This window comes from Bolinopsis microptera, chromosome 6 (genome assembly GCF_026151205.1).
Source record: "Bolinopsis microptera isolate Bmic1 chromosome 6, MBARI_Bmic_1.0, whole genome shotgun sequence".
Taxonomy (NCBI): Eukaryota; Metazoa; Ctenophora; class Tentaculata; order Lobata; family Bolinopsidae; genus Bolinopsis; species Bolinopsis microptera.
This window is the reverse complement of record NC_087077.1, coordinates 19,112,746-19,126,962: the sequence shown is the minus strand read 5'-3', so window position 1 is coordinate 19,126,962 and position 14,217 is coordinate 19,112,746. Positions and strand designations below refer to the sequence as shown.

The 14,217-nt window shown below is 35.6% G+C and overlaps 1 protein-coding gene across 1 annotated transcript; it reads left to right on the top strand.

Moving 5' to 3' along the window:
* The first annotated feature begins 7,209 nt into the window (after nt 1–7,209).
* LOC134817662 (chaperone protein DnaJ-like) lies at nt 7,210–11,096 on the top strand. Its single transcript, XM_063826923.1, has 6 exons — nt 7,210–7,315; nt 9,265–9,367; nt 9,536–9,750; nt 9,970–10,047; nt 10,341–10,487; nt 10,854–11,096. The coding sequence occupies exons 1-6, from the start codon at nt 7,272–7,274 to the stop codon at nt 11,077–11,079; spliced, it is 813 nt and encodes a 270-aa protein (XP_063682993.1). The 5' UTR covers nt 7,210–7,271; the 3' UTR covers nt 11,080–11,096.
* Nucleotides 11,097–14,217: the final 3,121 nt, after the last annotated feature.

The following is a 14,217-nucleotide window of genomic DNA, read 5'->3' as shown; positions in this document are numbered from 1 at the left end:
CCTGAAGAGATAGAAAACTACCGCCCAATCTCTACTCTCTCTATATTTGGTAAAATCTTTGAAAAGATCATTTACTCAAGAATATATTCGTTTGCTAGCTCACAGGGTATAATATCTAAAACACAATTTGGCTTCAGGCAGTCACACTCTACTTCACATGCAGTTAATCACTCAGTAAACCTTATAACTGAATCTCTAAAACTTAAGCATCATGTCTTAGGCATATTCATAGACCTTAGCAAAGCTTTTGATACAATAGATCATGGTACATTACTTGTCAAATTACAGGGCTATGGGATACGTGGGGTGGCAAATGATCTTATAAAAAGTTACTTAACAAATAGATCACAATATACTGAAGTTGTTGGTGAGAAATCTGACGCCTTGAAAATACAGTTTGGAGTCCCTCAGGGTTCGATTCTTGGACCTCTCTTATTTCTCCTATATATTAATGATTATATCGCCAACAGCTCCAGTTTGGGATCATTTGTCACCTTCGCTGATGACACCAATATATTTGTGACTGGGAAATCTAAAAAGGAGGCATATATGCGTGGTAATTCTCTTTTAGCTAGTTTATATTCCTACATGCGAGCAAACAAACTCCATGTCAACTTGTCTAAATGCTGTTTCATTCACTTTAAACCAGCATCGTCCTCCCAGACTGACAATAATTCTGAATATACTCTAACCATTGATAACTTTCCAATAAAACAAGTTGCATCTGCTAAGTTTCTGGGAGTCGTCATCGATGAAAAGCTAACCTGGGAAGAACATATAAAATCACTTAGGCGTTCTCTCAGCCATGCAACATCAACTCTCTGCCGCCTACGCTGCTCCCTCCCAGATTTCTTACACCGCCAGTTGTATTACACTCTATTTGAATCACACCTCTCCTATTGTATCACGGTTTGGGGTGGGGCAGCCAAAACTCGTATAAGTTCTGTATTCAAAGCACAAAAATATTGTCTCAGGGTACTGTTTGGCGACAGGGAGGCATACCTAGATAAATTTAAGACCTGTGCTCGTGCTCGACCGTTTGGCAACCAAAATCTGAACAAAAAATTTTTCTTGAAAGAGCACACAAAACCTTTGTTCAAGGAACACGGAATACTTGCCGTCCAAAACCTGTACACTTACCATTGTTTCCTTGAGCTCTATAAAATCATGAAATTCCGTGCTCCGATTTCCCTCCATGAAAATTTCACCTGCTCAAGTAGGAAACCCACCCTTATACTAAGCCAAGCAGACCCCCCTGACAACTTCAATAGCAGAACGACTCGTATTTGGAACGTAATTGTGCCTAAGCTTGGTATACGTGACTACTGTCTAAGTGTGGCCTGCCTGAAGTCTAGGATGAAGCAATCACTGCTCGTCAACCAGCATAACCATGCTGATCTTGATTGGACAAACAAAGATTTCGAATGCTCTAATCTAAATTTTGACATTAAGTCTACCCTAGGGTCCACACATCCAAAATGATTATCTTGAAATTGAAAATTAGCTGGGTGTGCATTTTCCTTTGTCTTACTAACGTGTGTGAGCGCAGTGTAGTGAGAAAGTGTTTTTAACAGATTTATTATTAGACTTAGGATTATGATTTTTAATATATTACATTGATATAAGATTTATTTTTGATAGGTACTTAATAAAGTTGATGAATTTCCCTCCCTATTAAAATTTTAAACCCATTTAGTGAAAATTGATAAACGAAGATCTAGATATTGATACATATTATAACCAACATTGCTTATATTCTGCCTTGTAAACAAAGAGCAAATCTTCTTAATGCCTTCTTCCTGTCCTAAAACTAAAACTTCATCCTATTAAAGTAAAGGCCAGTTGTTACCACAAGCTATTATACCGTCCCTCTCAAAAACATGCCTCAGCCTCCATCAAAAACAATTTTAGTTTTCAGTCCTTCTAGTTTCCAAAAATCTACCGAGCTAGTGTTCTGGTGTGCACAAAAGCCCCTAAGCCCGTGCATTCCTTGCCCCGCTAGCTGCCAGTCCTTGACAAACTTCCAATAGCAAAGATCAACTAGTCATTTACAAATTGAGCACTATACAATTTTAATTGTTTTAAATATTTGACTTTGTAAAATGAGCTAAAACATTGATTTATTAGTTTCATTGATTTATTAGTTTCATTAATACTTCGTCCGAAATATACCAAAAATGACTGTCATTTACAGATCCGTTTAAAATAGTCTCTTTTTTGAAAGCCTCTAATCTCATTTTAAAACTTAACACAGTCCCACAATTCTTGACATCCGAGGGGAGTTTGTTCCAATATGGTCTCACCCTCTCCGGAAGAAAAGAACTATGGACTTTCTTCATTTTACTGCTACTTTTACTGCATCTACTGTTTGATACCACATTAAGACCAGATCTGCGCATACTGAACAAATCAGCTCCGTAGTTGGCCAAACCACTTATCATTTTAAAAGATTCAATGAGGTCCCCACGTATTCGCCGCTCTGCCAGCGTTGTTAAATTGAGGATTTCCAGTCGACGACTGTATGGAAGAGTACCCACCTCGTCAATCAGACGGGTAAACCGCCTCTGGACGCTCTCCAGCTCCAAGATGATCCCCCAACTTCCATGAGCCGCAACTGGACTCCACAATTGAACACAATACTCTAAATGGGGTCTTATCAAAGCTTTGTAAATGGATATCATCACAGATTTTCCCCTGATAATCAGATTTCTAACAATCCAACATATCATTCTGTTGGCTTTAGATATTGAAGCCTTAATCTGTTCATTCCAAAGCAGAGAGTTATGGGTTATAACTCCCAAGTCTTTTTCCTGTACAGATTCTGCCAATGTAACTCCATTAAGAGAATAACTTGATCTTGGGTTATCGTTAACATCTAAATGCATTACTGAACACTTAGTAGGATTAAACTTTAAAAGCCATTTACTCTCCCACATCTCTAGTTCATTCAGATCATTAACTATAGTTTCATGCTCGGAGGCATTAGCTATAAGCTTAAGATCATCAGCAAATATTTTAACTTTACTTTTAATTTTATCTGGTAAATCATTAATAAATAACACAAATAGTAATGGTCCAAGGACTGATCCCTGGGGAACTCCTGACCATACAATCTTCCACTCTGAAGTTTCACCTTCTACACACACTCTCATAGTTGTATTTGAGATAAAATCTGTAGTTACATCTAAAACTTTACCAGTTATCCCTAGACTCTCTAGCTTGTTAATCAAGCGATAATGGGGAACAGAATCGAAAGCTTTACTAAAATCAAAATAAAATAAGTCCACAGGAGCACCTTCATCTATTAAATTAAGTATAGTGTCGAAAGTCTCCAAAAGATTTGACAAACAAGATTTTCCTTTAACAAACCCATGGCCATGTTGGTCCTTTGAAATACGGTCTTCTAAAAATTCTAACACATGGGATCTAACAAACTGTTCATAAACTTTACAAAGAATACAAGTAAGAGAAACTGGTCTATAGTTAAGAGGGTCAGACTTAGAGCCCTTTTTAAAAAGTGCAACTACAGATGCCGACTTCCATACCTCCGGAAGATTTCCAGTATCACTACAGGCACTAAATAATTTAGTAAGAGCTGTTACAAAACTAGCATCTCCAGCTAGGGACTTGAGCAGCTTTGGATGATGCCCATCTGGGCCAGTGCTTTTAAAAATATTAAGCTTTAATAGTTCCTTTTTAACCTTATCAAAGGTAATAACAATATCAGATATACTATTAGTATTCTTACTATAACTTCTAGGTAATGGGCCAAGTGGCTCATTAACAAACACCGAACTAAAGGCACTTGCAAGTACCTCTGCAGACTCCCCTGCACTAGTTGTCCGTGTACCGTCTTCCTTATCTAAACTTGGTACCGAAGCTTTAACCTTTCTCTTATTTCTCAAATAAGAATAAAATGATTTACAATTGATCTTTAAATTGGAAGTTATCTTCTTCTCATATCTTATCTTTGCTTTCACTTCCTCATTCTCATATATGAGCTGTTTACTACTTGCATGACTAAGATTAACACTAGAAGGTTCAATATCAAATGCAGTCCATGCTTTATCTTTGTTCTTTCTCATGCGCTTCAATGAGGATGTGTCCCATGGCAGCTTCACAGGTCTGTTGTTGTTATAGACCGAATTAGTCGGTACTATCCCAGCAACAGTCGTAAGTTTGCCATGTAACTCATCCCACATAAGCTGAACATCATTAGAGCAACTAAAATCCCAGTTAATATTTTCAATACTAAACTTTAAAATATCATCATTAGTTATTTTAACCCATGATGGTTTCAGAATCTTCTCTTTACATTTAATTGAATCTAAAGAAACACTTAGATCGACTACCACACTGACATGATCACTTTTGCCAATCGGGGACAGCACTGTGTATTTATTAATAAGTGCATCATTGGTGGAAAGTACTTGATCCAGCAGACTCTCTTGGAGTCTATCCTTCACAACTCGCCGCCTAGTTATTTCAGTAGTAAAATACCAGGACAACCCTGCTTCGTTAAACATATCAATATAGATTTCTTGATTCAAGAATGACTTATTAGTGCTGACCAAACCTCCATTTACACAACCAGTCTCCCAAGAGACATCTGGTAAATTAAAGTCTCCTACCAGGAGTGTTTCAAAATCATTATTAACATTACAAATATTTTTAAGAAAAGAAATTAATTTAAAATTTTGGTCAGAATTTAAAGATGGTGATCTATAAATACATCCAATACAAAGTTTACCACTTGCAGTATCTATTAACACAGCTAAAGAATCAAGTGCATTACAACTTTCTTCTACTAATGATGAATTAATACGTATAATTCTTAACATAAATGATGGACCCTCCTCCAGAACTAATATCCTTTTTAGAAGATTCAATTTTAAAGTCACGGTCTTTTCTAAAAATTGTGTAACCATCAATTTGAACTTCATCATCTAAAATATCATTATCAAAATGTGTCTCCGTGACACATATAATATCAATGTTCTTGTTTAGCATCAATAAACATTTTACTTCATCTATTTTGTTAAAGAATCCACTAGCATTAGTATACAATATGCTTATTCCTTTGCAACCGTAGCTTCCTCCTCCTTCTCTTCGATCTTCTGACTCTTCTCTGCATTCTTCTGCTTTTTCCTCTTCTTTGCTTCCTCCCGTGCTTGAAAATTTGCCTTACGGTCAGCTCTGCACAGATCTTCGTTTATCCAATGACCACTCTTTGACCGGAATCCTCTCCCTCCATTCGTGTAGTACTTTACGTCTTCTACGTCATAGAGTTTGACAATAAGGGGCCTGCAGTACTCTGGTATGTCTTTATTGACTCTGCCAGCTCTAAAGCAGGACACAATGTCTCCATTATCCATCTCGAGTGAGTTGATGCAAAAGTCGATGTCTTCTTTTTCACGATCTTTGACACTGTTTTTGGTGCTTTCCGGTACCTTCAGGATGCAGACATTTTTCTTCTTTCTTTCTCTCTCCACCCTGTCTGCATCAATGTTACGTTGTACCTGCTGGACAACTTCTTTGGTTGTTTCTGAACTTTTGAGATCTTTCAGAACAGTTTGTTGAGACTTAGCTGTAATATCTGAATAGAGACTAACAGCTTTTTTCACACTTTTGTCCGTGCTGTTGTTGAGAACTGTTTTTAACGAGTTCGCCAAAGCTGGTGTGAACTTCTGGAGCTCTTCTTTGACAATAGCCCTGACAGCTCTCTGGTCATCAGTGTCCTTAACTGTGTGGGGTGCCACAAAGCAAATGGGACACTTCCAGTTAGTCAGATGTCCTAACATATCATTTGTCAACCCAGACAGGCCAACACAACTTGAATGCCAGAACAACGTACAGGCTTCACATTCCAAAGATAACTCATCAGCCATAAAGATTTCACAAGGGCAGTATTTTTCTTCTGCAGCAAGCACAGAAACATCCTCGGCTGTTGACTTAGCTTTTGGGGGGCTTATCTTTACTTCTCGTTTCTTCTTACGCATCGACGCCCTCTCGGGTACATTCTTTTCTTCCATCCCTCAAATTATTTGTTATATAGTAGTGTTGAAAGTATTAAAACAAGAAACAATTTCTTAGTCGGTTGAATAGGGCTTTGACCTGATCTGAGGGACAGAAAAATTTCATGATTTGATGATCATTAACTAATTTATTATTGTTAATAAAGTTTTTATATTGAGAATTTTATACAGTAGTCTATAGACCAATTAAATTATTTTACTGGTCACGTGTATGGTTAAGAGTTTTATGACATTGAATGAATCTATTTATTACGAGTATTAAGGACTGCTAGTATATTTTATTTATTTGTTTTCACTTCTGCACGTTTAGGCAGTTGCTCTTGTGACCAGAGTTTTAGAGTTATATATATATATATGATCATCAGCGTAGTGCATATAACCAATAATAGAAAAACCAGATTCTTTCGCAAATCTGTACCACGATTTGATATCGATATTTAATTGAAAAGATCTGAATCTAAAACTGGGCACTTAGGTACTCCAAATCGTTCAGTTATGGTCTCAGAAGCTGATTTACCCAGTTTAATACTGTAAGGAAGCTGGTGAAATAGAGCAGTTTCTTTGATTCTTATTTCTTGCTTGCTTCAAGATACGGAGCAACAAGTTATGGCTTACAGTATCAAAGGCTCAGGTCTTAGAGCATCACTGCTAGCAGTTCTTTCATCACCTGCTATCAAGACATCATTTCCTGTCTTAATAAAAAGTTTCTTTGAACTATGATGTCTTTTGTAAGCATATTTTTCAGGAGTCAGGACAATTTAGGTTATTATCATATGCTCCTGTAGCCTTCTTAGTACTTCGCTTTCAATTAGTTTTCCCAAGAGTGTAAGGTTTTAGACTGGTCAGTAGTTGTTCAAGACATTTGGATTCTGATGTTCAATCATTAGGGAAAACTGGTGTGTTATAGCTTATAATACCAGAGAAATGGTCATATGTACCTTTGTAGGAGGTTTTACTGTATAATTTATAATATATTGATTTTCTGCAAGAAGAGGCTTAAAATTTGGGGAAGAAATTGCCCCCCTCTGATGCTTCATTAAATTGTAACCTGCACTTATTTCAGGACTTTATGAGTTTCGGTTAAATATTTCATATATCCTCCATTATTTCATTATTATTGTTTAAACCCACAGATTTGTTAACCTTCTAATGGAGAATTAAATGTTACAGTTTAATAGTTCATGGATTGACCCTGGCACGATAACCATAGCTCTACATTGATGTGTGAAGCTGCAAATGCTTCGTATATTCCAGCATGAAAGAAGGAGAATTCTCTTACGGTAAATTTATTAGAATTATTAGAATTATAATTAAATTGATTGTATATTTACAACATAGTACTCAGTCACTAGGCTTCTAGTTTGCTGGAGACCACAATGGTTGAAATATATGTTTTTTAAATCATGTAATCGTGATGGAAAGTTCCTGGATAGGAGTTAAATGAGTTCCTTTTCGTCCAACAAATCAAAATCTTTATCTGAAATTTGATTTTACTCCTTACGGGTAAATGCCTCACAGAATGGCTAGCCTCACAGAATGGCCAAATTTGTAAATGTTTTTGTAACTAATTTTTTATAAAAGACTGGTAGGTTTTGTGGATACCATATGAAACAAAAGTCTTCTGGCAACACTTCCTGTGGTGAAATCATTAACTAGGACCACATTTTCTGGCATAAATATGACTGTTTATGTAGAAATTTTGAGCACTGAAAAATTTGTTTTCAAATTTTTGAACTAAGTTTACATTTTGGTGAGAACTTCTGGCACCAGTATGACAGAAGATGTTCAAAGAATAGTATTCATCAAAAAAAAACGAACATTGTTCAATATAGGAAGAAAAAAATGCTAAAATGGCTACACGCCTCACAAAATGGCCAAAATATGCCTCACAAAATTTGTTTTCAAATTTTTGAACTAAGTTTGCATTTTGGTGAGAACTTCTGGCACCAGTATGACAGAAGATGTTTAAAGAATAGTATTCATCAAACAAAACGAACATTGTTCAATTTAGGAATCTGAAACAAAATTTTAAAATGGCTAAACGCCTCACAAAATGGCCAAAATATGCCTCACAAAATGGCCAAAATTTAAAACTCCTTTTATTCAATGAAACCATAAGTCTAAAGTATTCACAAGCTATTTATTATACAATAACACCCCAGATGGAGTGTTTTTACAGCCGAATGAAGGTTATAAATCATGAAATCAGGGAATATGAACAACGCCACACAAAATGGCCATTTTTGGTGTAGGAAATTATGCCCTTTTTATTCAGTTCTAAGAAATTTCACCTATATGGGGGTGTTAACAAGGCATATTAATACCAGCAGCATGCCTGAAACAAGAGCCAAAGGTTTTAGAAAAATAAAATTTTCTCGTTTTCTTTTTTTTTTGCCATTTTGTCAGGCATTTTTTCTTTTTTGTGAAATAATTTTTCACAGCTCAGTTTTTTCGTGAGTTTTAGGTTATTACCCCATTCCTTAATAGGTTTTCTAAGAACGTGTGGTGATAGAAATTTAAAAAGTATCTCCATCAACAAAATTATAGAAATTCAGATTTGGCCATTCTGTGAGGCATGTTTTTTTCGAGGAAGATTGTCCGGCCAATTTTTCTCAAAGAAAAAATGGTTATGAGATTAAATGAACCCCCGGGAAGAAAAATATGAGTGTCAACTTAGCTTCTTATGAGATAAAAACTGGAATAAAGTGTGTTTTGTGACTTTTGTGACTCAGCGTAAAGAACTTGTCCTAGAGCTAAAAAGAAGAGCTGGTATTGAGAAGGACAAAAAACTCTTCATTCGTGAAGGGAAGATTTGTAGCCTTGAGAGGCAAAAATGAGTTTCTAAATATTTTTCGTGTTGTGAGCAAATCAAAAAGTTTAGCTCTATGAGTATTTGTCTTCTGTGTGCTTAGTTTTTGTCGAAGGATCTAACCATTTTATTTCACTTATACAAAACTGTATAGTTTTCAAGGGATTAATCTGGTTTTAGGCGAATCTTGTTCAGAGATCGCTGTTTCATTACTCTTAGTCAGCTGGTGCAGCCTTTATACATACTTTTATATGTATATTTACAATTTTAAATTGCTGTTCAATATCTATTTTTAGTAAACATTAACTGGGGTAGTAAAACCCAGTTCCCAATCAATCACTTTGAGAGACCTTCCTTTTTTTTGGCCATTCTGTGAGGCAAATACCCGTACTGTTTTCACATCCAGCACTGCACTTTCAGGCGTTTATTATCAACTACCAGAAGTCCTTATCAAGTCTTAGATATACCACAAAGTGCCTCCAAATCAGATGTCAAAAAAGCCTACATAGCGAAAGCCAAAAAGGTACAAGAACTAGATAATTATTGAGCTTTAATTTTTATAAATTAAACAAGCAACTTTGAAAAATAAAACATGAATTTTATTATAAATCGGTCAAAGATATATTCCACAATGCATGTAATCTGTTCCATTGGGTTCATAATTGCAATTAAAGTAATGTCATTATTTCAGTGTCATCCGGATTTGTTTCCTGACAATGAAAAGAAGACAAAAGAGTTCCAGGAACTGCAAGAAGCCTATTCCATCTTGAGTGACACTAAGAAGAAGGCAGAATATACTCAAATGGAGCGAGCTGCTCATGCACAGGCTTATGGTAATCCAATGCCAAAACATCCATTTACCGGCCATGCTGGAATGCCCCCTAGAAATAATTCTTTTGGTAACAGGTAAAGTTATGTCAAAACTTAGAAGAATTTGTGTAGGTAACATTATTATTAAACCAAAATCCACGTTTTTCTGCAAAAACGTCCATTCGTAACCTTTCACTATTGCCTTAAATTTACGAAAGGGTGAACGGAAAAAATATTATATCATAGATCATGATTATATACACTATAAATACTGTGATATCCAATAATTATATCTTAATTTTTATGCATTTACAGCAGGTTTACAGGAGCATCAGGTGGAGCTGGTGGTGCAAGGAATGATCCTCTTCATGATATGGTGCAGGAAATGCTCAGGTTATTAGGAATTTTTCATAATATTATCATATGTAACTAAAAAAGAGTGAAAAGTCTCCACTGGCAAAAGTTGTTCGAGAAGGGATTTTAAAGATTTAAACTTCATTAATTATTATCTGCAAATGCTAATTGAAAGGAGCCATCATTGAAATCACTGAAATCATAATGCATACAAATTTTATAATTTGAACTATATTATTTAAATCATTTGGAAATATAATTTTGCCTTCTCATCCTCTGATTTGTTATTAAGAAGTGATGACTATTTCCTTCAACAATTCTGTATTTTTCAGGGCCCAGAGAAAGCAATATCAATCAAAATTTGGCGGCACAGGTTTCGAAAAAGAAGCCAAAGTAAGAGGGGCACGATGGGACCGTATTATAGCACGACTAGTGTTTGCATATATAGTTCTGTGGATATTCTTTGGAAATCTGCGTCTGTGAGTTTTACAGTTTTACATTACAAAACTTTATATTGTGATTTGTTCGGTGTTTTATGGTTGCATAAAGTTTTGAGGTTTTTAAAATAGCCGGCCATCTCCTTAAAAGTTTTCCCGGAGAAATTGGAAAACTGTGGTGTAATATATGAATATTGAACATAAGCTATAGCTCCTTTGAACTGTTTCTGTTTTCATTATACTCGTCAAATTTACCTTTTGTACTCGGCTTTTCATTTGCTCCTGAACTTATTTCAATTGTGAACTTAACAAATATTTTTAGTTGCTCTTATGACAACAGTGTTTAAGTTCATATTGACAGATTTGTTTGCCTTGGCAGCCTTGCAATGTGTACTCACCCGTTTTCAGCTCTGCATCCAGAAGAAACCGTGAATCTGACCAGATAAATGGCCAAACACCCCTCGACAGTATAATGGCAGCCAGAATGGTGAATAATGATCCGAGGGAGAGGGAGTACTTAAGACGACAGCGAGAAGCTCAGGAAGTCAGAGAACTGATGGATCGATATGCTGTAAAAGAGAAGAAAGATGCCAATAATGGACTGAATGGCATTGTTGAAGATAAACCTGAATAAGTTTCAATTCTTCTATTTTATTTGTAAGGATTTTGTTCTAACATCTTTATCATTTTGATTTTATATTACTTGGGATCTGTTGTATTGAGAATTTGGAATCTGTTGAAAATTAAAGAATAAGGAGGTGGCCGGAGCTATTGCTTAGTGCTATACTGTATATCTGATTAACACCTTTTGTTTTGGTCAGACAGACGTGAACGTGTAAGTTTAGTATAGCTTACTATAAGTAAGTTAATAATTATTTAATTAGTTAGGTTGTTGTTGTCATGTGTGATTTTAGTATTAATTAGATATTATTACCTATATATACTACCTAGCTGACGTAGTGTATATGAACAAGCGAAAATGTGTCTCAGAGGCAAACATATTATAGGTGCGGTAATATTTTGCAAATAAGTGCGATTTCGCAATACCTTAAACCTTTTAATATTATGTGTGGCATATTTGGTGACCAGTAAACACCGCCAAATCTTTCAGTTTTAAAAATAAATAAAAATTTCAGCCTTATGGTACTCGTAGTTGGATTATTCGACAGCGTAGTTCTATCGTTGCCGCACACGTTTCATGAGTTTTACACAACAAATAGTTCTTGCAAGGGTAATGTTTACATGAGATGTATAATTCTAGAATTAATCCCGAATAGAAGTTTTTGCAATTCATTTTCACAATAAGAATGGGCAGATGACTGGGGCTAATTAGTGAGTCACACCACGTGTTGTGACGTCACTCGACCCCGCCTTATAGTCACACAGTGTTGTGAGTCACACCACGTGTTGTGACGTCTACACCACGTGTTGTCGACGTCACACCACGTGTTGTGGACGTCAATTACCCAGCCTATGACGTCACACCACGTGTGTGACGTCACACCACGTGTTGTGACGTCACACCCACGTGAAGTGACGTCCACCACCACGTGTTGTGACGTCACTAAGATGGGCAGGATTATGGGCTTATGCTGATTGATGAGCATATTATGGAGGCACAGTGTTCAATATTGTAAATTCTACACATGGTCTAACTATAGCTTTAATATAATATATTAGTCTCAATTTTGTCTGTTGAGGGATTAATTAATAACGAACGATAGTGCGGTAAGAAGTGCGTATTGGGTGTTTAGATTGCCTCTGAGTTGCTGTCTGAAATTATGATATCATTTTTTTTGGCAGGTTTAATCATAACTTAAAATTACTTTCCAGAAAAGTATGCAGCTGATGTAAGGGAGTGTATTACAGTATTCAAAAAGAAAAGAGTCGTGATACAAGCCATTCTGGAGGGCTCAACCTCAAATACAAGCCATTCTGGAGGCCTCAACCTCAAATACAAGCCATTCTGGAGCTCAACCTCAATGCAACAGGTCAGATGGATCCAGATTGGAAGAAAAAACACACCACCACAACCCACCCCAGTCCCCCCAAACCCAGAGGTGTTGACAAGAATAGTCACATCCATAAGAATATGAAGATGAAGTGGATTAATTGATATAAGAGACGTTTAAATCTGCATAAATTGGAAGTTTGCATAAGTTTCGAAGTGTGTCTTACAGAGCTGCATAGTATTTTTCATTCTTGGCCATTGCTTCTGCAATCCACGTGTTTAAATAAATACGGTCGGACTTTTGGAGCACATGATTGGAGTTAAGGTTTTTTGTTTCTTCTTTAAATATTATATATAATGTATTAATATATTATATATAAGCGAACAAAATATGAAACACTCAAAAATGGGGGGCAAACGATCCGTTTCTTGATATGGGGGTTTTTTTAGTATGTACAAAACAATACAATCCTCAGTGCCAAATTAGAATAATGAATGTTGGAATATTTATTATTTATATATATATATATAATTATATACATAATACATATTAGTTCTTACCATACAAATCTGTTTTAAATCTACCATTGAGTAAAAATATTTTTCTTTAAGAGTCTATATTAACTGATTATGATAATGAAAAACTCTGATTTTTTTTTTATTTGAAAAATTCAATTAATCATCTATTATATAACAATCAAGCGTTACATTTCAGCCATGCAAAATTACAATGATATTTTGATATACAATTGATAATGGTCCTGCAATATAAGTTGCTTAATTGTTTGGCCGGATGACAACTAAAACGAGAAAAAAAACTTGATTACACATTATATTAATTCGGCTGAACCACAACATAGTAGAGCCACTTAACGTTGGGGCCGTCAAAATTAAATTTTAATTTGTATATTTACGATCTGCAGCGAATATTTAATATAGAGTCAATAACAGTTATTAAATTTAAAAGATATCCAGTTATTAATAGGTCCTATCCCAGCAATCGTGTTACCGGTCGAAATGTCATAATTCTCAGGAACATGCTTAACGTTATTATCTAGAAACAATAAGCGAGGTCCCTGTCTGTGCCATTTCATCAATGGTTTTGAGTTTCTTCATGTCGTTGACAGTCGTGTTTGAGTCCGGCAGATTTTCCAGTACCATTTTCTTGATTCAGGAGCTGAAAGCCTAGGTAGTGGCTGGATTTAGTGTTGGAAGAAAAGCAAGGAAACCATAGCTGTGTTATGGAAAAGTGAACAAAAAAACAGTGCATTGGTCCTTTCATCAGAGCAATCATACTTCTTCCCAAACTTACGATCCTCAATATTCAAATCTTTATAGGTGTAGCAGCTGAAACATATGCTTTATTGCAACGATTACAATTATGTTTGCAACGCTCCCAAAATTGGTTATCATTATTTTTTAAACTCCGTTAACACTGTTCTCCTTGCAATATTGTCATTGACGTATTCTATTCAATTTCACCAGCTCCCAAATAGTGAGAAAAAGACGTGAAAACTGCAAAAAGCTGCACTAATGCTACGAAATAAATAAAAGCTAAGATAGAGCATAAACTTGAAAATGTATACAGATTCCGAAAAAAGAAGGTTTTAAATTCCAAGATGATGGCAACATGGGCATATTCAATACTATTGGGATTGATTTCATCTCCTTTCCTGAAAAAAGAACGAAAAACCAGGCAAATATGAAGCTCGGCCAAGATCCAATAATCCCAAAAACACCTCTTCCATTATCTCCAGTGGATAATTTGATCTGTAAAAACCGAGTAATGGCCCGTAGTCGGTCAAAATAACAAGGCAGAGT